The sequence below is a fragment of the Apteryx rowi genome, unplaced genomic scaffold (genome assembly GCF_003343035.1).
Source record: "Apteryx rowi isolate R43461 unplaced genomic scaffold, aptRow1 scaffold_47, whole genome shotgun sequence".
NCBI lineage: Eukaryota > Metazoa > Chordata > Aves > Apterygiformes > Apterygidae > Apteryx > Apteryx rowi.
Genome location: NW_020450727.1, coordinates 204,866 through 232,261, shown reverse-complemented (window position 1 = coordinate 232,261; position 27,396 = coordinate 204,866). Strand labels below are relative to the sequence as shown.

At 37.4% G+C, this 27,396-nt stretch overlaps 2 protein-coding genes across 6 annotated transcripts in view; both read right to left on the bottom strand.

The window, feature by feature from the left end:
• FAP (fibroblast activation protein alpha) overlaps nucleotides 1–14,025 on the bottom strand; it is a 44,768-nt gene extending 30,743 nt beyond the window's left edge. For 2 of the 4 annotated variants that reach the window (XM_026078092.1, XM_026078093.1), the window contains exons 1-8: nucleotides 13,224–13,456; nucleotides 12,859–12,943; nucleotides 5,677–5,772; nucleotides 3,655–3,749; nucleotides 3,439–3,513; nucleotides 3,187–3,239; nucleotides 1,890–1,962; nucleotides 139–259 (exon numbers count right to left, since the gene is read on the bottom strand). In XM_026078092.1, coding sequence (XP_025933877.1) covers nucleotides 139–259; nucleotides 1,890–1,962; nucleotides 3,187–3,239; nucleotides 3,439–3,513; nucleotides 3,655–3,749; nucleotides 5,677–5,772; nucleotides 12,859–12,943; nucleotides 13,224–13,229 — 604 coding nt within the window. In that variant the 5' untranslated portion in view covers nucleotides 13,230–13,456. Of the gene's footprint in view, nucleotides 1–138; nucleotides 260–1,889; nucleotides 1,963–3,186; nucleotides 3,240–3,438; nucleotides 3,514–3,654; nucleotides 3,750–5,676; nucleotides 5,773–12,858; nucleotides 12,944–13,223; nucleotides 13,457–13,945 lie in introns of those variants that run through there. The other 2 variants (XM_026078090.1, XM_026078091.1) reach the window with 2 other exon arrangements.
• Nucleotides 14,026–19,348: 5,323 nt separating this feature from the next.
• The window catches only part of IFIH1 (interferon induced with helicase C domain 1), a 30,217-nt gene continuing 22,169 nt past the window's right edge, over nucleotides 19,349–27,396 (bottom strand). For both annotated transcript variants that reach the window (XM_026078081.1, XM_026078082.1), the window contains 8 exons: nucleotides 27,020–27,143; nucleotides 26,702–26,929; nucleotides 24,903–25,159; nucleotides 23,496–23,645; nucleotides 22,608–22,769; nucleotides 21,927–22,117; nucleotides 20,388–20,481; nucleotides 19,349–20,274 (listed from right to left, as the gene is read on the bottom strand). In XM_026078081.1, the coding sequence (XP_025933866.1) occupies nucleotides 20,092–20,274; nucleotides 20,388–20,481; nucleotides 21,927–22,117; nucleotides 22,608–22,769; nucleotides 23,496–23,645; nucleotides 24,903–25,159; nucleotides 26,702–26,929; nucleotides 27,020–27,143 (1,389 nt within the window). In that variant the 3' untranslated portion in view covers nucleotides 19,349–20,091. The remainder of the gene's footprint in view (nucleotides 20,275–20,387; nucleotides 20,482–21,926; nucleotides 22,118–22,607; nucleotides 22,770–23,495; nucleotides 23,646–24,902; nucleotides 25,160–26,701; nucleotides 26,930–27,019; nucleotides 27,144–27,396) is intronic.

Below are 27,396 nucleotides of genomic sequence, written 5' to 3'. Positions count from 1 at the left end.
AAAMCAGATGAAATGAAGTAATCCTTACAGCTCTAAAAATCACGTTTCACCACAAATTATTTAGAATGGAATATGAGAACTGAATAATCTAGACAAAATGTTTAATGTATTAGTTGTTGCTCTTCAATATTTACTTACCTTCGTAGACCCAGTCAGGAATCCCATTAAATATTTCATTCTCTTTTCCATCACTAGTTAGTTTAATTGGTGCCTCTCTTGGACTTTTTTTCAGGTAGATATTATTCTGATATACATATGCCTAAAGGCAAGAATACATTCTTATGAGTACATGCACCAATAACAGGGGTTAGAGCGAAATTCTGTGCAGTCAATGCTATTACATTATACCAACAAAAAGATATAATAAATGAAAACAAACCGGGAAATCTTTACTTGAACAACACTACACTAAAAGCCTTTGCAAATTCTGCCCGAGATTTTACCTCTATAAATAAATTACAAACTAAAGGCCAAGTTCTGTGTTCAACTATGTCAGAATAAATCTTGAACAATTCCTTTAGTTTTTAATGTGCTCCAGAGGATTCTGTGGCTAGCTTTGGTGTGGAAAAGCACCAAAAAAAAAAATTCTTTGAAATTCAAATGACTCTGTTCTTCAACAGACCCTCAGATGGGCAAAATGTGAGTTTTTCTTCTGGTGTCACCACAAATAGAACATAAAAACAAATATACAATGACTAAAAAGAAAATAATCAAACTTTTCTAAACCTGCCAAAAAGCCTAGGTGATGTGAGATGAGATAGAAAAAGGTTTCACTCTCTCTGGGCTGCTTTGTTCTTTACTGGTAAATTAGTTACCAAAAGAGAGTCCTTGCAAGAGATGATTGCAAGCCCCGGTTATCTCTCAATTTTAGTCATGTGAGTGGACACATGATCAGAACCAGAAACAGCACTATCTTGGAAAATCATGCCTTTTGAAGCTATAAGCATTAGAGTTAGTAACATCAGTGTAATGTTTTAACTACTTTGTGCTTTAAATGAACAACAAACAACTCCCAAAACTCTCAGATACAATATGAAGACTGCTGTATAAAAACATCACAGACTATTAGCACTTCACAAGGAAAATATCTTGTGTTACATCTTTAGAATTCTTGTTAAAGAAAACAACAATTTAAGAGAACTAATATCCTCTTAGAACTTGGAAAATATTTTTCTAAGAAATCATCCATTCATATTTAGCCAGGAATACTCTTTGTGAATTTTCTGAAATTAGTATGATGCCTAAACATACTGTCTTGCACAAGTATGTTGTCAATATTTGATAAGTAGCTCTAAAACCACTAACTATTAATGGGCTGATGCTTTTGAACCAAGAATAACAAAAGTTTCTAAGCTTGTTACTGTATGCAATAGGACCATTATAATCAGTCAGAAATACATTTATTTTAAATACTTGGCTATCAAGTAGCCATTCCGAAAACACTGAAACCTTTTTTGTAACACTTAAAATCTGGCAGCCATTTCCTAGGCTAAAAATTTTAGAAGAGAGTTTAAATATGGGATTTATACATCTCCATAGTAAACTCTTGTGTGATACAGTGTCAAAAGAAAACACACTGTTTTTCAGGCCTTGAAACTGAATTTAATCCTATACACAATAATGTTGGCCAATTCTTTTGATAAGAGACTGGCTATTCAACTAAAACACATGATTTAATTGAGAGCATAGGTTCTTTTATTGAAACACAGACCTACCACCTGAACAAGTTAAGACTGTTTTCTTTATTATTCTTATTCATGAACAAGATTGATATACACAGGTAAAGGCCTGTCAAAAATATGGCCTAACAAAACAATAACCAAAGGCAAAGAAATCTCTTCTAGCCACACAAAGTAATAGCATTCTAGCACTTCATTATCTTTACTGACCAATTTGTGTCCAACGGGAGACCAGGATACATACTGAATTTTATGTGGAAGCTGATTTTCTGTTACAAAACCACTAAAAAAAGGAAAGAAGTTGAAATGGCTTTTTGCTCGCAGTGCAAATGGATAATTATACTGTACATACATATAAAATTCACAAAGGGCTGTATTTTCTAACAGCTTTTTGTTTGGTGAGTAATGCAAAATTGATGTCAGAAAGCTTGTATCTGCTGTGCAAAGCAGGCAGTGAGACATGCAGCAGTGTGACTCTGTGCACCGGTGTTGGTAAAGGCTCACAACTCAGCCCTTTGAAAACACTCTCAAGAGCCTGAAAAGCCAGCCTTTTCTTTCTAAACACTGCACAGGCGTCTACAGTAACTTGCTCTGCAGACTTGCAGTCCGCATTATAGTCTCAGCGAGTCATTGGGAAATACAAACTAAGTGGCCACATTGTTGTTCTGAGGACATAACATGTTGAAGCAAGCAAAACAGCGGCAGTTAGAATGCCTGAGGACTGCAAAGCCACATGCAATGCCTCTCTGCACCCATTAGCTTGAAGCAGTCTCTTCCTGTCATTTGAGCCAGCAGTTTCCCAGGAATGTAGCAGTTCAGTCCCTGTTGCTCAGAACTAAAAAGCATTTGGTCAGGCTGCTACTTCTGAAATAATGAGGTGACTGGAGATGAAGATGGCCTCCTTCAGAGTTGGGTAGAAGGAAAAAGAGGAGTGGTTTGGGGAAGATCTTGGGAAAAAGAGACCAAATGCCAGGGGAGGAGGCGTAAGCTTTTGAGGAACCCAAGATGGACTGTTACAATATCACTGAAGCACTAAAGGACATGTGAGAGTTTCAGGAAAGCTAAAGATTAGATAGACTAGAAAAAGGAAGAATTAAACAACAGAAGGGCAATGAGACATCTGGTGTGAGACTGAAGAGAACTAAAGCAACCAAGATGGGGTGGGAGAAAATTACGCAAAGAAGAAAAAAAAAATGAAAGAATAAGGACTCCTGAGCAGTCAAAGTTTTAGGGCACAAAATATAAACCAGTCCAGATACCTGGGTGAGTAGATGAAAGGACTGTTATATTTTCTCAGAGACCATTTTTTTAAAAGTAACTTCCTGATTTTGAAGCAGCAAACAATAGATAACAATAATCAAGCAAACAACAAGTAACCTGACCGATTCAAGCAAAACCAAAGCAGGGTGGTAGTCATATTGCTATAGAGGTTTCCAGTGGAAATGCTTGCAAGCACATCACTATGGAGTATTCGCTGTAGCTCTCTGTAAGAAAAATTAGACCTTACCCATATATGAGATCATAAATGTGGTATGATGCTGTATAAGAGTATCTCCACAGCTGAAAAATTAAGCAAGCAAGAAAAAATAGTATTATTAACTTGAAAGTAGATAATGTAATTAAAAACCATCAGCTATCTTTTGACAGCCTTCCACTTTACTTAAGAAAAGATCAAGAAACACTGACCTGTGGTAACCATGATCAACAAAATATCGAATGAAATCAAACATTTCGTTAAGCAATATATTAAAATAATTACCTTTGAATAATTGCTTTCCAGAGCTATGAAATATTTGTCTGATGACAACGCATAATTTGAAGCATTAACTTTTTTCTGAAAAATTAAGAAGTAGATTAGATTCTAGAATACACTTCAAATAAGGATATGACAAGATTTAAATCCGTGCGCTTCTAAAGAGATATTTGAAACACAACTGCATGTTGCTGCCTTTTTATTAATTGAAAATGTACGTACCATTGTGCTGTTAGTCATGATGGTAGTTGGGTAGTTCATTTCAACATTGTAAAGAATAATATCATCTTCTGCAGATTGATGAAGATATTCATTATCTTTAAAAACAAGATAAAATGGCAGTTATCTTGCACAGAGAGACTATGTAATAGATCTGTTTATCCAAATATTCACCGCTCTTGTCAGTGAATTGGTTTTGAGCAAATGTCTTTTGGCAACTACATAAAAAATGCTTTTCTTCTAATGATGCCAAGGCACAGAGTTACACAACAAACTGACTTCAGGATTCTTGATTATGTTCTCAAGATTACATACTGCACATACCATCAGCTAGTTCTCAAGATTATATACTGTACATACCACCAGCTAGTTAACATTATAGTTAAATGATGAATTTTATTCTCGGTAATGTCTGATCAATAGCAGGAACTGATGCATTAGAAGATCAGTATTGCAAGAAGACCAACATAAATGCTTTAAAGAAAACATTCAAGATCCTTGCTCACAGTTTTGCCAGAACATTCTCATTTCCACAGATTCTAGAGGTAGCAGCAGTACCACATTAGGGACACTGCATTCCAAGATTCTGCTCTTACTCACATGTCCTACCCAGTAAAGCTGAGTGGCCTCCAATGAGAATGGAATTTATCCCTACTCGTGCTCAAGACCTCACCCATAGTTTGGCAGAGAGTATGAAGGTCAGAATTTTAGTTTCACTTCATTATTTTTATTGCTATAAACACAGAGAAAAGGAATTACATACTTGGTGTAGCTAAAGAGAGGAAAAAGATTTGATGTTTCAAAAGCAGCTTGAAACATTGTTTAAGGTTTTCATCTTTAGAAAATTAAAACACCCTTGCATCTTTCAAGCACGCTTATGTGATTTGTGTGACAGTGTTTGTGGTGATCTCAGGCCCTTTTAGGAAGAGATATTAAATTTCAGCTTCCTGCTTCACAAAAAAAGCAGGCATATGCAATGCTGTAGCCAGACCTATGGCATGACTTTTGCATGAGTTTAGTGACTGTTAAAGGGCAAGATAAGTCTAAGCGGTGAGGATATAGAGAAGGAGAATAGCAGGTTTACGTGATATGCTGCCTACATGCTTCAGACATTCAGACAGAATTCTAACAAATGATGAACTAATTTTTAAATCACACCATTGATGTCTACATACTTAAAATGGCGAATTGTAAAATTTGAGCTTCTGCTAGCAATGTCCTGGAAGGTTTCAGTTCAGTTCTAAAATTGTCAGTTTAAACTTGGTAAGACCCCACATGAGAGGGCACCATGCTTCTCGTCTCTAGTTATAGCATAATAAATGCTTGAGGTGGTGCATAGATATGAGTGGTAGTACTGTTTGTACTGGAGTGCAATCCAATCTAGTTCAGACCTTTTGGTGTTGCTGCAATTCAATGATAAGAGAGTAGTATTACCAGCAGTTTCTGCCACAAACAGACATTTATATATCAACAGCGATTAACTTCATGTCCTTATCTTCTACATTAAGGAACTTTCTTTGAATCCCATCCCTAATTTCTATCCAATGGCTTGGAACTCAGAAATTTCAGCGGTCTCAGGATTTTTGTTAGTGAGAGATAAGAACAAGTAGGCTCATTGCATAGCTCGGTACCACTAAAAACAAAGAAGAACTGGGCCTGTAAGACAGGGTACCGCAATTATTACCAACGGTAAGTGAAGAAGTGCTGTGACAAACAAAAAAGGAGATTTCTTAAGAAATGACTGACACATTGACATATTACTGTCATATTCACTGCAGCAAGCGAAAGAAAAAGAAACAAAACAGTTAAGGCCTCTGTGAYGAACATTCTGTTGCAACATCAAATACCTAGAATTTCTAGAATTACTGACAGAAAAGTCAGTTTCAACCATAAGTTTTGACTAGCAGATTATTTATTTTATAGTAGCATTCACTCACAGTAATGACTGGAAGGACATTTCTGAGTCTGTGTAAACCAGCCAGAAAAAACATATTAGAAAGGCTTATGAGAAAAGGTTTTACTTACCTGAAACCCAATATGGAAAAAATGTTTTATATTGAAAGTTTCCATTCAAATAATCCTCCAGTGTAAGAGCTCTAGGACCATCATCTGTGTTGACAACTTAGAATAAGACAGAAAAATTGTGTTAATGTAGCACTGTGAAATGCAAAACAAATTAGAAATCATTAATAGCCAAATATTTCTACTCTTCCTTTCTATATTTAGCACTAGTGAATAGCAAGAATAGCATAATCCTGGAGGTATCCAGAAAACTGGCACAGCAGTTTCCTGTTTCTGTCTTGATAAGGTCCTTCAGCCTCTGAAAGACTCACCTTTAGGGATGCAATATTAGGAACTAGATAGATCAATTTATTTCAGTTATTTATTTACGGAGTCATATTTACTTGTAGACACTGTGAGTCCAAGAAAAGCCTCTTCCAAACAAAGGGCAAATCAAACATTTTCTTAAAGCACAGGTTTCACAAAGATGTGAGGGATGTAGAGAAACCTATTTTAATAGTTACAGGACCTACATATATTTAGCAAACAGCCAACCAAAAATACATATATAGAAATCGCTACTTTCAAATGGTATTTCATAATTGTCTCATAAACCAGTATTACAAGATGGATATAAAACTTGCAAAATCATTACCATCTACATATATTTCTTAGTAACCACAAGAAAGAAATAGACAAAGGTACACAGGTAAAAATGCTGAAATGTAATGAAAAAGTGAACCCAAACTTCAACTCTTTACTTAGTGCTGCAAAACAAAATCGGCAATGATTCTGGAGAGAAGTCAGCTTCTCTGATATTTGATTTATAAAGAGATCAAATAGTCATGTAAAAATAATGCACAAAATTGTGGCTGGTTTTGTGGCTCTTGTCTGGCTGCGTTTCTTCCAAAAGCATTAAACACACATTAAACTAGGGCAGATTTTTAAAACAAATGTAAGGGCAACCAGCCTGGATGAGAAGAGGATAATGCTGAAAATGGTGGCTTGCTATGTGCATGCAAATAAAAATTTTCATTTTAAAAATGTAATAAAAAAAAATAAAAAAAAGAATCCATAGACTTGACAAGTGAAAGATTACCCAAAACAAACAATCTTCAAAAGGCATGGGAACCTGTCCAAGAAGGCCAGTTTTTAAAGTTCAGTACCATAATAATGACAGCTTTCTTTAGTCCAGGCCCTCTGCATTCAATGCTTTTCTGGGGAATTTTGCCATGGCCTTCAGAGGTACAGGCGATGTCACACTGCAGCCAGGTAGTTCACTGCCACGTCCCCTGTTTGTTCCTTCAGGCCTCTCAGATGACAGCCAGATAATCAAGATGACTCACTGCCCTGAGGTTTCATATCATGCTCCAGCACTTCCTCATTACAGGCCCCCTCTTTGTTAAGACTACACTCACTTCTCGCAAAATGTTTCTTCATATTCTCTTCTCTAGCAATTTGTAATGATAATGCATGTTTTCTGTGACTATTAGTTACTGCAGAATACACATGTCAGGTTGACTGTTGACACTAGTCTTGTCTGCACTAATGCAGATGAAAGCTGTCATGAGAAATAAAACTGAATGCCAATCCATAAGCAAAAACTTACCAGTCTAAACTGAGCTAGCAATATGTCCAGAAAATATTCCAAAAAGTTCAATAACAAGTTAATTCCTTTTGTTAGTAACATTCCTCTATATTAAAGAGATCCTTGAATATGTTAAGGATAAGCCCAAAGATAGCAAACTCTCGGAAAACTAATATAAAATAATTCCAAAGAAGAGTCCATTTCCATTTACATTGAATGAGGGTTACTTATCATTAGCTTCCAGTTTAAATTCTCTAAGAGAGTATGTCTATATAACTAAAGCAAAACCATTATTAAGAATTATTTCCATAGTTGTGTGTATAAGAGCTCTAAATTTACAGTCCTGTTTGACACTCTCATCTGGTAAAATTTCCTGGTTCCTTCTCTCAGCTAAGAGGAATTTTTACTAAAAAGACAAGTGATACCACAAATGTCTCATCTCTATTTGCTCTAATTTTCACAGCTCTAATTTAAACCTTTATTCTGTTAGCCATCTCACTCATATATTTAATATTCTCTGATAATTTATTATGACTGCTAATGAATTTCAAAATGTGTCTGCTCCTACCGGAATTTCTACCAGTGCACTGAACACAACTATTTCTTACTTGATTACTTATAATTTTGAATGCATGTTTCTAGGCAACTAAAGATATATTTAAATGCTTTAATTAAAAGCAGCAGCTTTAATTGTTTGCTGTAATTGTTGCCAAATCTTTTTTTTTGCAACTAAAGATTGTTTCAATAATAGTATTTAAAATCACGTTCTACAAAAAATTGCTTTATCACTATTATTCCTAAAGTGTCTTGTATTTCCTTATCCTTTGTTTCAGTTTTTATTCTCATACTGGATTCTGCTATGGGCCACATCTGATCAGGACTGTGATTTCAAGCTTCTTCAAATTTCCTCTGCTCACAGAATAAACACTAACATGATGAGTAATTTATAGGTCTACAACATTATATAGACAGTGATTTGGATGGCTGTTGTTTAGCTTGGTAAGTTCTTTTGTTGTGATTCATTTCTCTACAGAATAACAAAGATGAAACAAGAAGCCCAAGGACAAAAAGGAAGCAAATAGCAGAGCCAACCAGAGAAGTGAAAGGTTACCAAATTTCAGCTTCGCTCTTTTCCCTTTACAACCCCACTGTTTTGGTTTTAATTTTTTGTGGTCTATTTGCATTCAGATGCCATTCCATTTTTCTTGTGCACATTTCAACAATATCAAGAAATGCAGAACAATACCGTGCACTGAAATGGTTATTTTGCTTCACAGCTTGCTTTATACATTCCATGGTCATAATTACTCATTTGTGCATTTCAGTGTGTTCTATATACACATAACTGTGGTGATAACAACCTGTAAGCATCTATTAATTGTCACTGGCTTTATGCAGATACCTTCTCATTTACTTCATTTACTTGTTCAATTTCTTGTTGTGAGAGAGTTTAACAAAATACAGAAAGCAGAACTTCAAATTATATTAAACTCAGATTAACTTTATGTACATCAATCCATTACTGTGAAGTTCTGCTTGTATTATCAGGATTATTCCCCTTCAAAGAGTGGATGTGGATAGACCAACACAGCCCTTGCTTCAGACTCCCGAGCCTAGCTGACAGGATCAATGCCATACCTTCCAGATGGCTGTTCCTGGGCTGTACTATGTCTGTCTGTTCTTGGACACAGTACTTCTACCTCTCCTCCCCAATCTCACCCAATCCCTATACACACTGCTGTATGCCCAGTACTTCCTAAAGCACAGACAGCTCCAGTACTCAAAATGTTTTTCCTGGATGCACTTTCCTGGATGCTTTTCCTGTTTTGCATTAGACAATAATAGTGACACTGGGCCACATCAATGGACTGCACCAGAATTCCTGTGTCCAAGAGAACAGACCCCATGATCATGAAGTCTGCTGAAGAAGAGATTCATTCCTCCGCTCCTGATATGCTGATCCCTATGATTTCCCACAAAGCAGGAACTTGGTTGCATAATTTGTGGTAATAGAGGACTGTGTTTACAAACAGAAACAAGGAGATGGTGAGCATATCTGATACTTCTCCTGAGTATTCTCCCAGATTTCAACTATTTTCAGCTCCTGTGGCTTCTTTATATCCCAAAGGGATTTCTCTTTCACACAGCTACCCACTCACCCAGTGAATGCTTGCAGACTTTTAGTATTTCCAACACCACTTTGCAATGAGTTCCACGTCTACTTTACCCTGCACAAAAAGATCACTTCCCTTGTTTTGTTAATTTGATGTTCTTCCTTGTATGAGAAGTTGTAAAGAGCCAAATCCTATCCACCTTATTCACGACATTCATGATGCTGTAGACTGCTATCAAGTCCTCCCAAATTGTCTGTTTTTCAAACTTATGACCCCCAGTCCACTCAGCTATTCCTAGTATGGAAACTATTTCAGATTCTTTAATCATTTTTGCTGTTGTTCTTTGAACTTTTTCCAGTTTTACTACATGACGGAATCAAAATTGTATGAATTATGCTTAGACCATTGGTTGGTTGCCCTCATACAGGGATAATAATTTATCTTCAGGGTAGAAAGATGAGGGAGATCCAGCCACTTTTATCAATATTCTTGGGCCAGCTTTGAAATTTGAATCGGCAGACGTCTAGAATAACCCAGTAATACACATCCTGTTGGCTCATTCCACAGTGTGGCGTGCATCCATATACATTGTGTATGCTCCTGCCAGAGTAAACCAAGCCTACATAATAATCAGAAAGCATCCATTCTGATTTCTGTATTTATTAGGGGAAAAAACRGGTCAGCAACAGGACATCACAGGAAGCCAATTTGCATAAAATTCTCTGCTCTTATTTCGGAATATTAATATTATTCCCTGTTTCGAGGCAAACAACAGCAACAGCTGCCTTGCAAGCATCCACTACTACACAGCAAATAAATGATTTGCCAAAAGAAAAGTGGTTAGCATCTTGAGACAGCCAGCTTGCAGATGGTATTGCATCCTGCCTCTGGACTGGAATGTCCACTCTCATCTCCATGGACTGATGCTGAATGGCTAAAACACAAGCTCCTGCAACATACCCACGAAGGCAATCTTCTGCTTGGGGAAATCACAGCCCAGCTCAGCATCACAAATTAATTCCAACGTTCCTTCTGATCCTGTTCCAGAACTTCTGGTCACGTTCAGCTCCACATTAACCAAATCTGTTTTTCCATACCTGCATTATATTCAAACAGTTTTGCAAGGTGTGCCACTGCTTTCTCAGTGAAGGTTACTTCAAAAACACCCTTTGCAAAGAGAAGAAAAACTGAAATCTGAATAAGTCTTGTTCCTCAGCATGATCCAGCTCTTCTTACTGGTAGGAACAGCCTTTGTGTAGAAACCTAGAGCATGCTAGGATGGAAATGGCTTAGTTTACTATGGGGTCTAACATCTCTGCGATGTAAGGGTCCAAGAAAGGAAAGAAGTTTGAAGAATATGAAATTACTAGAAACTCAGCAGACAAAAACAGAACTAAGTATTTAGTTGGGGTTGGACTTAGACTGTCTCCCGAGGTCCCTTCCAACCTCAACCATTCTGCGATTCTGTAAGTATTTCTTCAGTTCTTCAAGCATTAGAGATGTCATTTTTCTTCACTGATTTCTAAAGCAGAAATTTAGCTGGTTTGTTTCTATGTAATTCTCTATGTAATATGTAATTAATCTTCTTTCTAAATCTCTCCATCTTTGCAGTTAAGTAGTGGTAAAAGTGGAATGTACAAACAACATTCCATCTCTCTAGCTACTTCCTATTTCTCTTTGACTTGCAAGATTTGTAACCACAGAAATAATTTATAGTTCACCCTTTTACAACTGATCAGTAGCTTATTAAGAATTAAAAAAGGTTTAGGCATAGGACAACTGCAGTACTTAGAGTTCCACCTAGGATTAAGAAGCCATAATCAGATGCATATTCCACAGTTGTCTAGAATGCTCCTTCAAGAGCATTCTCTAAAGCAAGATAAATTCTTTTCCATCCGTCTTAGGTCTGTAGGTGATGTTCGATATGGTTGGTTACCAAGTCACTATTCCAAGAAACTATAGAGATAAAAGGATTTCTTGGTAGTGGCTCAGATACTGAAGAGGCTCAGACTAAGACCAGTGAGCTGGCATGCAGATAACTTCAGGAGGGAAAAATACTATTTAGAAATTTTACAGTACCTTCCCTGATCTGTAGCAACTTCTTTAGGCTGCCAAACTGATCCTCAGTCTCTGGGCATCTTTGTCACCTCACTATTCTTTTTCATTTGAAAGTCATCAAAATATTCTGCCCTGTCATAACAGGCTTGGTATGAGCAAGTCTGACTCGATATCGTAAATATGTCTATTTAGCAATGAAAGTTCAGACTTGATCATGCTTAAGCTACCCAAAGATGTGGCACCCTATCTGATCAACAGCAAAAATCAGCACAAACCTATTGCCTCAGATATCTCTTCCCAGCACTGCCTCCCAGCTTGATATAATCTACCTTTATAGTCACATGCTGCATAACAGAATCAACTCTGTTTCAGAAACTTCCTACCCTCCCCTCAACAAAACAACCCATGATAACTATAATCCACAGAAATATTCCATAGGAAAGAGAGTTTTCACCTTTCACCAGAGCTGCATATTAACTACAGGATTTACTTTCACAAGACTTCAGCAGATAGTTGATTTCATAACATTTAGTTGTAAAAAACTGATCTTTTCAACTCAGTCACCCCATCAGCAAATGAACAATTATTTAAAAAAATCCCTTTAAATGAATACTGGGGTATATGTTTTTTATTACTATTTTAAATTATTTTGGAGGCATTCAATTCATCTGCTGTAGTGAAAGGGCTGTGCAAATACTCAGATTGCTCTTATTAGACTCCTTATAGGGAAAAAAATGATCATTAAGTCAGTGCCACTCAGGTTCTAAATTTAAAACCACATCTGCATCAAACTTTGCCTAAGGACTCAACAGACCATACTGTGTATCAGCATTTACCTCCAACTGACATCARTGGTAGAGGAAGCTATGAGTTCCTATTTTATCCTATGCTGGCTTTCATATCCAAATGCAATTTTAAATACATTCACAAATAATTCACTTTACCCTACCAACAGCAAAATGCTTAACTTGTAATTGGACAGAGAAACCAGTTCTATAATTACTAAGCAACCATTTAAAACCTAATACAAGTTCACCAAACTAATAATTACTAAACAATCATTTAAAACACAATACAAGTTCACCAAACTAAATCAAACTACTAACAGATTGTAAGAAACTTATAACCTCTAATGCAAAAAATAACACATAATGTGAGGGATCCAAGAACGTTTTTGTAGCCCTAAGAACATGAAATATCATGCACAATAAAGTTAATTCAGGTGCTTTTCACTTGAAGTAGTTCCTTGTTTCAACATCTGCTGGCATTTCCATTATATCTTCAGGATATTTCAGCTGTCAGTACAACGCTTCTGTAAAGTAATAAAGGCACAGCAATTCTAACAGGGCAATCCTAAAAATGATTTTACAAACTTTTTTGAACTTTCAAAACCACAGTAGCTAAAGACATTGTGTTTTCCGCTACATTAGACTATAAATGTCCTACCTCTTGATGGAAGCAATATAATACACATAAGTAATAAGGAAAGCAAAAGGCATATAACCACGCCAAATATGATTTTTAGCYGGACCTGCAGGACAGAAACAAACAATAATTACATTTCTAATATGCCTGAAGTACACTTTTATGGCTTTGTACGTAACTAAATCCTCCCACTCTCTTTATTTTAATTGCTGAAATCCATCCAAACAGCAAGCAAAAATGTCCCTGCAGTACATTTGAAACGACTTCCCTTTCCTTTTTCTTTAAAGCAAACACTTCCACATCACAGCCCGGCCTTGTGCAGCAACAGACAGTTTAAAACAACAGATGTAAATATTACCAAAAGCTGAATTCAGCTGCATACAGACCTTCATTTTCCTGCTGTACTCCAAAAGAAAGCAAATTCTCTCTTCTGGGCGTTGGTCAGCAGATCTAGGAAAAGAGTTTGAAAAGGCAGTGTCTGTTTTCACAGTCGGAGGCCAAACCTCTGGCAGACTTTTTTTTTTCCCCTACATACTTTTGAAAACTGTGCCAAATTTCAAAGGGTTTTCATAAAATTAGAAACAGACTTTCGGGGAAGTTCTTGGACCAGAAATGGACCGTGGGTGGCTATAGGGGTGGTGATTATACGCTTCCCATCGATGTAAGCTGTAACCAACATCTGCTTACACTAACTTAGGGTTTTATGACTCAACAGTTACTTGATATGTACTGTTTTTCTCTGGAAAGTATTTATGCTTTTTTTTTTTTTTGGCAATCCTCACATTTTCAGCATGCATTCATTACTTCTTTCTACTCTCAACAGAGAAATTAAAAATAAATTTGAAGCATACCTTTGTTGTTTATATATACTTACTGATTGTTTAGATTCTGAAATTGTAAATGATAGTGTAACAATGCAAAGCAAGAAGCAGAAATACAAATCGTTTAATGTCTTTCGCAAGTGAAGAAAATTACTTTTTTCTCAGAAAACAATAAACTTCTACAGACTACATAACACAGCTTAGATGGTGTAAGCATCTACTGGCCCAGTGCACATTCTGTAATACAGTCCTTAAACCACCAGCTGTATGTATTTTATCTAACTCACTGAAATGAGGTCAGTTGAAAACAGGGATTTCTCTTGAGACCACAGTATTAAGTTACAGAAGAGAATTCTTAGCAGAGAGAAAAAACGCCCGAAAAGGGAAGCAGAAGTACGCTGTGTTCATTAGACTGACTTTATTCAAATATTCTTACTACCGATCTGCCTCAGAGTTGCTCTGGAAAGCGCTAGGAAAGTAAGGAAATGCTCATGGAGACCGAATCCTCCCTTTCTTTAACGCGGGTGCTCGCGCTGCCAACCAGCGCCGCTGCCGGCGGGAGCCGCCGCGAAGGAGCCGCCGCGCGCGGCGCCGCAGCGGGGGAGGGGTAACGGTCCGCCGCGCGGCCCTGAGCGCGCGCGCTGCCCCCTGGCGGCCGCCCGCGCCCGCCGCCGCCGCCTTCTCCCCGCCAGCCTCAACGGGCGTCAGGCGCGACTGGTGGGGTCCCCGGGGTTATCCGACGCTGTTGCTGGAATCGCAGGAATTCATTGAAACCAACCCAAAACACAGAAAGACTGTGCGATGTGCCTCTCAGAACAAGCTGAGAGAAGAACTAGGAAAGCAAAAGTGTTTTAGGTGTCTTCAGAAGTCTGGGCCGAACAGAGACTGGAACAGTCCCAAATTCAAATTAGGCAACATTTTGTATGATGGCAGCACCATCCAATTCGCTCTGCACAGCTCAGTAACCCACAGCCACCCAGGGCCTCTTCAGGAGCACTCTGCGCTGTTGCCTCTTTTCCCCACTGCTCCTCACTCATCCCAGCACACTCCACACTTTCAAGGTTTGTGTTGTTGCTCTGTGCTACCAGACGACCCCCCATAAACAGCAGTGTGTGTCGCAGGGTAAGAGCGATGCCCAGGTCTCAGAAGGATGATCTCTGAAAAGATAGTCAATCCTTCCAGTGCTTCTGTCAAAAAGTCAATAATTATTATTTAAGATGATTACCTGAGCATGAGGCTGAAGCAGGAACACTTCAGATGTGTTATTAAAAAAAAAGGGGGGGGGGGTGTCACACAGTTTATAGCATTCATCCAAACACTGCCAGAAGGGAACACAAACCACCTACTCTTTTCCAGAGAGGTGTTTCTCTGTGATCAGTGGCCTGCTCCTTCTTTCAGTTATGTGAAACTGCAGGTGTGGAGATACCACCCCAAAGGCCTGGGCAGAGCACTCTGCCCCACAACAGGGCGCTACCGGCCCCAGGCAGGCCCTTAGCAGGCAACAAATGGGTTCAGGCTCTGTGTCCTGTGCAGAGAGGCAGCAGGGCCTGTAGCAGCTGAACTGAGCTGCAAAACAACGCCTGTTACCTGCTTACTGCTTTTAGCTTCACAGCCGTTTCACCTGAGGCCTGCACCAGAGGAGATGGCCGTGTGGGGAGGTGGCCATAAGCTTTCCTCTGTTTGGCCTCCATCCTCGGCTTGAGGTGTCAGCCAGGCCCAGCCGCAGCCCTGCTCTCCCTCCCCTCCTGACAGGGAGGGACTACCCTGAGCCCTGCCACCACCTAAACCCTTGTGGAAAATGTAACCTGCCAGAAAAGGCCACAAACTGACAGAATATCCACCCACCAGGTTTGATGCGAACCCCAGAGACCTGTGACCGAAAGCTGCAGGCTAGGCTTAGATGTTGTTGATTTTACATGTGCAGAGTCCCTTTTTGAATCGCCTCATCTTTCTCCCTGCACCAGTCTTAAATTTCTGTCCTACACTTAAACCAAAAGGGCAAAATGAGACGGTGAGACAATGAACCCAGAATGGTAGTGCCTGTATGTGGTGAGTCAGGCACCAGATTTTTCAAAGGAGGTAACAAGGACTGAGTACCCAAATCTTACTGAAATTCAATRGCAGTTGGGTGCATCATGACCTCTGGCTTCTCTGAAAAAATCAAAGTGTAGTAGATGAAGTAGGTTTCCAGTCACACCAAGTTGTCCATTAGAACTTGGGGCTATGTTTTCCCCCAGAGAAAAATCTCTATCATCGCCAAGGGTAGTCAAGTTACCACTTTATCCCAATAGTACAGACTGTGTTTTGAACCTTAACCATTACACCAGTCCTGGTGAGGCAGCAACCAGTCTGGGCGCTTTTGGCAGTGGGTTGACAACATTTGTTACATTAGTCTTGGTGGGGAGACTTTTGAAAAGAAATTAAAATCAATTGTCTGGACCAACCACTGATATGAAACATGTCCTGTTTTCACATAAACTTGTGTTCTCTCAGTTCCCCTCTTTCCCCAGTCCTTGTTGCAACAGTAAAGTTATACAAGAGAACATTTCTGAATAAGATTGTCCTTTTGACATAAGCCAGGAAGGAAAAGAGGCGGAGAAGACCAAAATACATTGTTCCTGATGCACTGTATAAGCAGGACACAAGTGAGCTTAACAACAATAGTGTTTCCTAATAAGATAAAACCACAGCTATTCAAAATTTCCAAAACAGAAAAGTATTGTGGCAAAAGAATTGTTTCCCCATATAACTCATGCTGCTTATTTGTATTTCCAAACTGTTATTTATTTCCTAGCATTCTGTGGTTAAGGCCATATGAATTCTCAATAACACAATTCACAGAAACCCTTTTTTTTCCTGCCAGCTTTGGTTATATCTGACAGCCAGAACATTGCAGAATTGCAAATGCAGATTTTGATCAGGCTAGTTGAAATTTTCCAAACATGCAGTTTCCTCTAATAAATGAATGTTTAGAGAATGTCTCAAAGGAAATGATTCAAACTCACATGATCCAAACGACTTTGCACCATGACTATATGCTGCATGTTATGTATTTTTCTAATTTGGAGGTCTAATAATTTAGGCACATGCTGTAGTAAGATTCACAAATGTTGCAGCATTGGAAGCAAAACAAAATGTAACTGGCAGACAACAAACCTTACAAGCTTTATAGATCTACTTCCCYGAAACCTGAAATCCCTTCTCTGGACTGTTTATACCAGTACATGTGAAGAAGCAAACAGCACTTCTTTCAGTAGCCAAAGCTGTTCCTAACTTCTGCAGTCACAAAACAACACATTGCAAGATAGAAATAAAAGGGTAGGAAAGCTAGAACAAAGAGGAAATCCGTTGGAGAAAGAAGCAGCAGCAAATTATGGAACAGAAAACAGTTTGTAAAGCACCTATGCAACTAGTTTTGCAACTACTCTATGGTTACTATTTACATTTTCCAGATGAGGAAATGGAGATTTACAAATGCAGGTTGTGCATGACATCAGACCAAAAGTAGACAGAATAATAAAAATACAGCTAAAGCTGAAGCAGGTAGAAATGAATGTAAATCAAAAGCTGCCTTAGTTCTTAAGTAGCCACATACATAGCTAGACAAATCCCCAGTGACTATTTAATAGTTTTTCCTCTCTCCACAGTTGTGAACAAATAAAAGCTCTAACTGGAAAATGCAATCAGGATTTGTCACACTCGCTGGAGGACTTTGAGTCCATAAAGGCAATAAATGCAGAAGTAACTATCAGATAAAAATATGGCAATTTAGCTTGTTTTTTACAACTTCACACTTCCTGGATGAGCAATATAGGCACGTTTTACAACCCTGTTCAGAGACACTGACTTGAAGTGGAAATTCCTTATGCTACAAGCCAGCAGCATTCAACATTTGAGGTTCATTATGCACTATGCTGAAGTGAGATTGCGTAAACACTCTTTAGGCTTTGGTGACAATGTGGCTGAGTCACCCAGGAACTGGGGGCATAACAGCACCACACAGCTGAACTACAAGAAACCCAGGCATGATTGTGATATGTCCCTGTTCAACTCAACTGTAAAAGAACAAAGAAATCCAGTTGCATATGCTTTTGTTGCTTCAATAATGGGAAGTACCAGAAGCTCAGAGAGATCTACTCAGCTTGGCAATTATTTGATAGAGAAGTCAGCAGCAAACCGTATAATGACATCTCTTTACCAGGGTTTTACACTTCTTTAAAGAACTGAATAAATTACTTCCGGCACTTGAAAATGCTACGTCCAATGCATTATATTGCATTTACATTCTAAACATCCCAGAAGCCTTTTTTGGTTTTAAAGTATCATTCAAAGAACTATAAGAACTCATTAAACAGAAATCCAGAAATGATTTGTTATTTATCAAGAGAGACTATTCTGATTAATTCTTAGTATATTTTCATAGCATCTTATTTATCAGATACTGAGCACATTAACAAAATACATCTTAAATCACAATCCTGTGTGATCTCTCTATCCATCTCAAGACATTTTTAAATAGTCAGATTCTCAGATTAATGTGTAAAACGTGTAAAATTCACTTCATGCTGAACCAGCAGCTTCTAGAAGTAGCCAAAAGCTTCAGTGTTAGGCAAAATACTACAGTAAAAGAAAATGATTAGTCTATTTATAAGAACAATAAATGAGGAATGGCTTTTTTTTTTTAAATAATAAAGCACATAATGCTGAATAAAGAAATCAGTGATGATTTCATATTTATCCTGCACTGCACAATACATAATAGTAGGAACAGCATTATATAAACACAGATATAATTCACATACACTACAAAGCATTTACAGTCCAAATTCCCACTGGCCTTTCCTGTTTCAATTCAATTGTATCATTCAAAGATCTGTGTTCAACTGTGTCTTGTAACATCTGTGCATGTATAATCTCTTAACTTTCATACATATGACTTTTTTTTAAAAACACCTAAGATAGTAGTTTATTGGTATAAATCATCATTTTGGAATAATTTCAGTCCATAAATAAACCAGAATTTCTGTAGTTTATGCACATTGTAATCTACAAAACTCCCACAGCGAAAATTCAGTGTGCATATTTATTTTATAACTACAATCTGTTTATAACTAAGTGGCCATCACTGAAATGGCCTAGGTGATTTTTGAAATATGCCACTTCTCTCAGTCAGAACTGAGACTTTTTTYCCCCCTTGAACATGGTCAGGATTATAAATATGATAAATCTCTAAATTTGGTCCTAATGCATACCTGGAATCAATTCTGATTTAAAAAAATGTGCATAGTATCTTCCACTCCTATTAAAAATGTGGCACAAGTACAGATCTAGGCATAAACAAGATTCTTTCTGCCGGGCTATACTCAAAGGAATACTTTTCAGCTATGTTGTAACTTACAAATTTTACCTGGGGCTACTCAAGTGTTTACATGCCCATGCCAGTAAACATACCACTTTATCTTGAATTTGCAAAGCTGACAGTTATAACAACAAACAGACCTTCTTTCCACTCTCCAGTATTTTACTTGCAAATGGAGGGGGGGAGGGGAATCTGTCAATTAGATAAATATGGAGACACATTATGCTATTTTTGCAGTTAGAATACCAGTATCCTGTAAATTTCGAGGGTGAAACTGTGGCATTATTACTGTCAAAATACTTAAAGTGACAGAGAATAAACAGCATCACAGTTGGCAAAGGTTATTCATTACAGCCATTTATTGAAGAAATACATTGTATAGCCATTGTTTAACAGTCCTATGAAACTAACACATATAAAGTTAAACATTGTGCTTCCTGGATATTAAAATAATCAATTTCAAGTTGATTTAAAGGAGAGATTTTTGAAACGTCTTTTAATGGAAACTTCATTTTAGTCTGTAAAAATGGTATGAGCTAACAGCTAAAGGTAAGATGGGGGAGAACTCAACCGTGGAAACAGTGACAAGTCAACAATGATTCAGAAATAATGCTCAGCTGATCTATTCTCTTTACCCAGCTCCTCTTATAAGACAATTTATCTTCAAAAGGGTTGCAGCAGAAAAATGGAAAATGATCACCATGAACAAGTCCAAAGACGTCTGTCTTATGTTCTGTGCTAGGACACAGGTCACCTAATATATTTCTGCCAGTATTGTCACTCCACACAGGACTGTACTGAGTAGACAGCGGAATCTGTTCCATGAATACACACCATTGCAGTCTACTTGGTCTTATTCTTTGTCCTGGAGCACCACTGCAAATCTGAGTGCAAAAAGTGGCCATGTGACTTAGTCCTTCCCCTCCCTCAAGTCTTTTTTTCTCTTCAAGGCAGCTTCCTCAAGCTTAGGGACTTTTGCAGTTTTTATGTGCAGTCCTCACTACGTGAGGCAGGAGCTTCTAATGAGCAGTCAGAAAAACACAGAAGGAAAATAAAAGCCCTTTTTCAGAGTCCTTAATCTTCATCACTTGAAGGACAATGACCTGCATAATCAAAAACAGGGAACCTGACTGGCAGTTCTCCCCATTTCTTAAAAATTTGCTTTGTTGTTTTCTTGTCTTCAAACACAACCACAAAATTTTTAATCTTTAGACAAGGCAGGTCAAGACCTCGGTGAACCATCATATTTCCCCAAGCCTGCAAATATAAAGAAATTACATTTTAGATAAAATGGACAGTATCATTAGACAGAAATAAAGACAAACAACAACAACAAAAAACAAAAACAAGGAAAAGAAATTCTTCCTCACTTGTCCACAGTCTTTACATATAATTTCCCCATTCGTCTGGTAATCAGCATGTTTATCTTGCAGTGTCTTATTTTCTCTTGTATGGTAAAGGCTTCTGAAAAACAGACAAGAAGTGCAAGTCAGAATACATTTGTCTTTCTGTGCTACAGATGGCCTTAAAGACACAGTGACTACAACTGCTGAAGTCAGACACACAGCAGATTCTGACTATTGTGCACATTCAGGAGCTGGAGAAAAAGCAAGGTTGTATTTCATGCTCCTAAGTAAGAGTGAGATACAACTGCATTCCACATCTCCTCTGGTAGCATTTTAGGAGGCTAAAAAAAAAGGGGGGTATATCTTATGTCCTCCCCCACCCCAAGGTAGGAACAGCAGGCTCTCAACTACAATAGGGGATAGATCTAGCTTGTTTTTTTCAGGCGCCATGGAACAGAAATGATACCTGCAAACTAGAGGTTTTCTTTCTATTCCCTGTAGTCCAACCTTAACAAAATCATCTGATTCTGACTATCCAGAGCTGCAGAGTACATGCACATTCTTGTACCATTTAGTTTGGGGAGTACTTGCTGCTGAGAGTCATTAGCCCATGCTGAAGGGTTATAAGAATTATTCTCATATAGTTTGGATGGACCGATAACATTAAGCTGACAAGACAATTTCACAGTAGAAGTTGTCTCTGTTTATGGCTGCAGCTCAGTTTTCCTTTTCTCAATGTATGGGTACTAATTTCTCATTAGCTCTTCAAAAAGTCTTTTCAAATTTTATCAGTGATGTCTCTCAATGAAAGAATTCTGGAGGGCAGTAACTTGGCAGGCTGGAGTCTGCTATATAATTAGCAAAGCATGACTGATCTGTAATGTACAATACCCATTACAAATTTATTACATTAAGCAAATGCAAAAATTGAACTAAAGTATTTCCTTAGTCTCTTAATTTGCATTATGAATGGTAAAAGTCACCTCCTTGCATTCTGACACTGAAAAGTTAAACATAGTTTAACATAGGTCAATGTTTACCAAACTAGGTGGCATGGCATCTCTTGCAATGGAGACAAGAAAGAACAAGAACACSCTGGGAGGTGGGTCACTGGAATTAACATTCTCTAAGCTCACAATTGTCAGTGCACGGCGGCTCATGGCCAGTATGTTTTTCAAGAGTCATTGGTCATGGCTCAAACCTTTATCCTGCGTCAGTTACTGGTTTAAGTAAGTAAATGGATCTCTTTGCACTGGCTAACTGATATTCAGCTTTGATTGCAGCTGCACTGTGGAATAGATATCAAGTTACCTAATTAATATTACCACAGGAACTTTATCTTTTTCCAAAGTTTCAATCTCTGGTGAACTGAAAATTAGGGGTTAGAAACACCACTCCTTTAAACTCATTAACTGCAAACTCCATAGAGTTTAGGACCTGACAATATTAGAGTAATCTTTTTTTTCCGTTACAGTGCCTTGAGTGTTACAGGCCCTATACAGCCCTATTGAAAAGAAAATCTATTTCTGCCTGAAAGAGATACAGTAGTTCATAAACACTTACTGGAAATCTTTTTTCACACTGACATGATGCATGTTTTCAATAACTTGTATATCTTCTCCTGAACATATCAGCTTGTGGCAATTTTTGCATAGGAATTTTATTAGTGAAGGATTTTTCTTATATGTCTTACATTGATCTCTCTTTGCCTTCATTCTTTTTTCCATTATACTTTGCAACTGGAAGGTCTGAATCTAGAAACAGATCAACAAAAGCACTGTAACATTCTGGTGGAATGATAGTAGCAGATCAATAAATACAGAGATTTGTCTTCATAAATCCTAGTGCCTAACAAGTAAAACTTATCCTGAAAACTTAAAAGGATATTTTCAAGTTAAAATAACCTGTCTAATACGGTATGTCTTCTAAAGGAACAAAGAAATATTAATGAAAAGCAATTATTTTTCTCTTTCAGTTATTTTACTGAGTTCACTGACAACACCACTTCTGGTCAATTCCCCTCTAATTGTGTGTTTTCCCCCTTATCAACAGCAAAACAGACATTTTTAAAGGCTCAGAAAGCACAAATTATACAATTAATATTGGCAGAAGGATTCAAGGCCAGATGTAGCAGCTAATATTATTTTAAGTTTTCTTCCCTTAAGTAGGTTTTCAAGTAGAAAGTATTCCTTACAATATAAACAAGACCTCTTTAAAAGAAAAATGCAGAGTTGCAGTAAATACCTTGTTTAAGTACTCTTTCTGTGGCATCTTCTGGACACGCTGAATGGCCTTATACATCATTTGCTCACGGAAACTATTAACATCCTCACGTTCAACAGCTCCTGAGTCGCTTGAAGCCACAAGTGCATAGGTGCTCTCATCAGCTCGAGCTCGACCACGGGCCTACAATTTGCAAGGAATACAACATAAAAGCACGATGTTCCCTAAAATACCACACAACAATTTTTCAGAGTTCAGGAGATTTGTGATTAGCACATTTTGCAAAGCAGAAAGTGTATTTTGCTGACAAAAAATAAGCATGCACTTAAACATCTCAAACGTGTTCACAAATTAAATGAGAACATGGATGAACTGTTATTCTGATATGCAATTATCTTTTTTTATCTGTCTTTATTAATTTATACATCTAATTTATTACAGAGACTGGAAAGTGTTCCCAGTGCATTTTTCCTTGATGTATGTCTAGTGGTCATAAAGCAATGAACATAATACCAGTTGACCATAAGCTGGAAATACCCCTGCATTAGAAAGCATGGGGGTGTGAGAGGGAAATGAGACAGAAGTCCATCTTTTCCCCATTGCACAAGGATAGAAAATCAGTGTCAACCACTCCTCTGATCATATTCTCATACCTTTTCTGGATAAAGCATAAGAGAGCTTATTGGTTGTTATGAGCCTGAATGAACATTACTCACAGAGGCAAATTTTATATTGCATGCTGACTGAGGATGACCCCTGGAAATGAACCTTGTTAACAGGAACATTTTCTCCTTTAGTATGCAAGTATTCCAAGATTACCTCCAAAGTCTAGGTATATGATTCACCATTTGCATAGTCCAAACAGAAAACCACTTTTAAAAATAAGTTAGATATGCAGTAAACTCATACCTGCACCATAGCAATTTCATTGGTGACAAGGCCATAGCGAATAACAATGTTACACTCCTTGATATCCAGGCCTTCCTCAGCTACAGTAGTAGCAATGAGTAAGTTTACACTTCCATCTCGGAATTTACTGATGACTTCCCTTTGCTCATTCTGTAAAGTAAAAAAAATCAGGATAGTAACTTTCAGTATTAGTTTCTGACATTAGTTTCTTACAATTACTATGCTTAAGGAATTATAGCCCAAGTTTTCAGAGCAGAGTACCAAACATTAGAGGCTTAAATAGTTGCATTTAAGCATCTTTCAAGATTACAAACAACAAGGGCTTAAGCACTGAAGATCTGAAACTTTTCAGTTGATAACCCCATTTAATTGTCATGGGGAGGTTTGGTAATGCAGTTTTTCGTTCTATCATTAGCAAGTTCCTTAAGTAGTTATTCAGAGGTTTTAAATCTCTGCCAGTTCTGTAACTTCAGCTTTAAGTATAGCTCTCAGCACTTCCAACTCAGGATCCACAGGACTTAAAATTACCCATAACAACTTCATTTTGTTGCCAAGACTGCTGTGTGGAGTACCAAAAAACACAGTGATGATACACTTAAGTATCCAGAACCTGGACTTCTGAATTAGCTGGACATTTGAAACAAGCTTGAGCACAGGGACAATGGACTCTGTCCAGCAGTAACCCACATTTTTGCTTAAACGCCGAAATGGTTATATATGGGGAGTTAAAAGCAGAATAGAAGTGAGGTCTAGCATACTGAAGTACTTAATTCTGAAAATTGTTTGTTTCAAAGCTACAAAACAATAGGGAGATGCTGCATGAGAAGTCAACGCATAGCGGTATGAGACAAATTGTTGAGTGATTAATTGTGAAATTCTCATTGTGAATTCTGGCAAATTGTCATTTGATGATTATGCGTCAGTGTAAAGCATGGATATAAGTTGGTATAAATTGATTAAGCACCAATATCAGAAAACGACAGGCATCATTAACACTTTAATTCATTTTATCTTTAAATTCAGCAACTAAAATATAATTAGAATTACTGTTGTCTCGATAAATATAAACTCATTTAACTAACACATTTGTTGCTACCACCATTTTGTTCACTTTGTTTTCTTCCTATGTCTCACCACAACTTGTATCCCTTTTGACTATATATTCCTTTAGGAGATGACTGCCTGTTAGTCTCATAGAATCTAAGCAACAAAAAAGCTTGTTTCTTGTGGAAATAAAATTATTAAGATGCTGTTACTTTACTAAGCTACAGCTTATCATGGTAAGATGGTGGCAGGTATGAGACCAGAACTCTGGTTCTAAATTTCATTTTTTTATTCTAGTATTAAAACAAGTTGCTTCCTCAAAACGTGTATCAAATTTTAACACTGTAGTGCATAGTTCTGTACCTGAGTCATAGGTTTAGTTTCACTGTTGTGTCCAGCGCCAATAAGATAATGGGCCTTAATTCCCACTTCTTCAAATTTTGGGTTATCCTTAATCCACTGGAGCAGAGCAAAGGCACTTTGCCGGGTCTTTGTGAAAATAATTCCTCTTGGTTCATTAGTCTTTGTGAACTCCTCCATTAAAGTGTTTCGCAACTTTGTTAGCGTCTCATTTTCATATTCGGGCTTTCTAGCCAACTCTTTCAGCTGTTTCTTTTTTGCTTTAAAAATAACAAAGGTAAATTAACAAAATGCAACCATGTAAAATAAAAGCTCTAGAAAAAACAAAAAAGAGGAGGAACTTTCTATATAATCCTCCCAGCATGGCTAATTCACACCCAGTAGGAAGAGCTGTGGCATATCAATTTATTTTTCAAGTTAGTTTATATTCATTAAAAGCATGCTAATCAATYAAAATAAATCACTACAACATTTTACCATATACTTTGGCTATATTCTATGGTGAGAATAGGGAAAAAAAACCCTCTTTCTAGATACGAAGAGAAGTGGTGCAGTTAAGTGCACTGTATTTAAAGGATAGATCACAGCTTATCAGTTTTAAAATAACTGAAAAGTCTCATGTGGAGAAACATTAATATGCACAGCCCTCAGAGCTGATGTATTCCTATMAACTTAGACAAAAGCTACATTCCTTGGGATACTCATTAAAGCAGGAATCCCCACTGGAAACTTGCAGTGTAATAGACACCAAGATTGGCACTTTGTTATCTATACCGTAGCTTTTAAAGAAATTTAAGTATGCAGTGAGATGTTAGATAACTGACTTTCTTACACAGGTGCTACTGACCATGACCATGACCAGGGAGGACTCCTCACACTTCACATTTTTTAAATTTAAAATTTTTGATTTTTAAAGTCCTAGGTCATGGTCCTTCAGTGGTAAAACCAGAACAGATCTCTKAAGTATAATTTATTTTTCACTATCAGGTTCCTTGAACTTCATTTACCTGTGGAAATCAAAACAATCTAGACAACTCAGTTTCATTTTTCAGTTAGTTTAACTTTCTGATTCTTAGGTAATAATTAGGTAATAAATTCAATACTGAAATTTTAAAGAAGGTGGCACCATTCATGAGCCATATGGCATAGGACCAATCCTGCATTGTGGACACAGTAAGGGAAAAAAAGAGGGGAAAAAATGTTTAGTGTGTCAAAGACCAAATGAATCATGGTTACAAAGGGAATGCTTTGAGAAAAATGCAACTAACTTTGGCCTCTGCGATTTAATCTTCTGTTTACTTCTCTCACAAACTGCTCTTTATTTGGAGCTTACTCAGGGACACCACTCCCTTTTCTTAGTATACATACTAATAAACTTTGGTAGAGGAGGTCGGTTGAATAACCATCATTCCACATTACTTTTGTCTTCCTGTTGCTCAACTTTTTGTCCCTCAAGATTGACTACTGCATGGAAAGGACAATCTATCAAAGTGTCTCTCAGGGACACTTCAGCGGAGAAAAGCAGAGAAAATTATTATCCAGAACTTATTACCAGCCAAAATGAAGTGCCCTTGGGACAAAGTTGAAGAACTTCTATTATACACTGGGACATGATCACGCTGTGTGATTTTGTTTAATGTAGTCCTTACAGTATGAACTGGGACATGCAAATACTGTCATAATAAATAACACAGCAATCTCTAGGAACTAATAACTAATGGGCTCATGCAAATTATGTCAGTGGACAGTAGATGGTTTTATGGATTTCAAGTATTAAATATCACCATGTATTTCAAGCTTACCATAAAACAAACCTATTAGAAATTCATCTGTTTCATCCTGTTTTGATACTGCTGGTTCATCCTCATCATCACTCACTATTGTTTTTTTGCTTTTTTCCTCCTTATAAAAGTTACGTAGGTGATCGTATGCATCAACCATTCGAATAATGTCATTTATTTGCAAAGCATCATTGTATTTCTTCAAGTGTTCTGCACAGACACGTTCCTTGCGTTTTTCTTCTTTTGCCGCTAAAAGCAGACAAAACACATATAAAACCATGCCTGTATATAAAACAACCCCAAGAGCCAAAAGCCAGGATGTTTTCTCTATCCATTTACCTTTTCTCTCCTCTCTAATCACCCACTGTTCATAGGGCTGAGTTCCAAACTCAGATTTTGGATGGAGCTGGCAATAGTTTTGAATGTCTGTCATGATCTCGATAATTTTCTCTCTAAATGGATCCTACAAATAAATTGATTACAAAAACAAGTAAACATCTTTCTTCTGGTAATAAAAACACTGGACTGAACTCTTTTGGCTAATATCACATTGAGTAACTTTTTTTGAGGAAAAAAGTTGCTAAGTGTACTGGTCCTCCAAGCATTTAGAGTCACAAAATAAATAATTCAGAACATTATGAAAATTACACTGTGAACATATGTTTAGTGAATATAATGGCACCCCAATACAAGCATTTCAACTATGATTCAGAAGG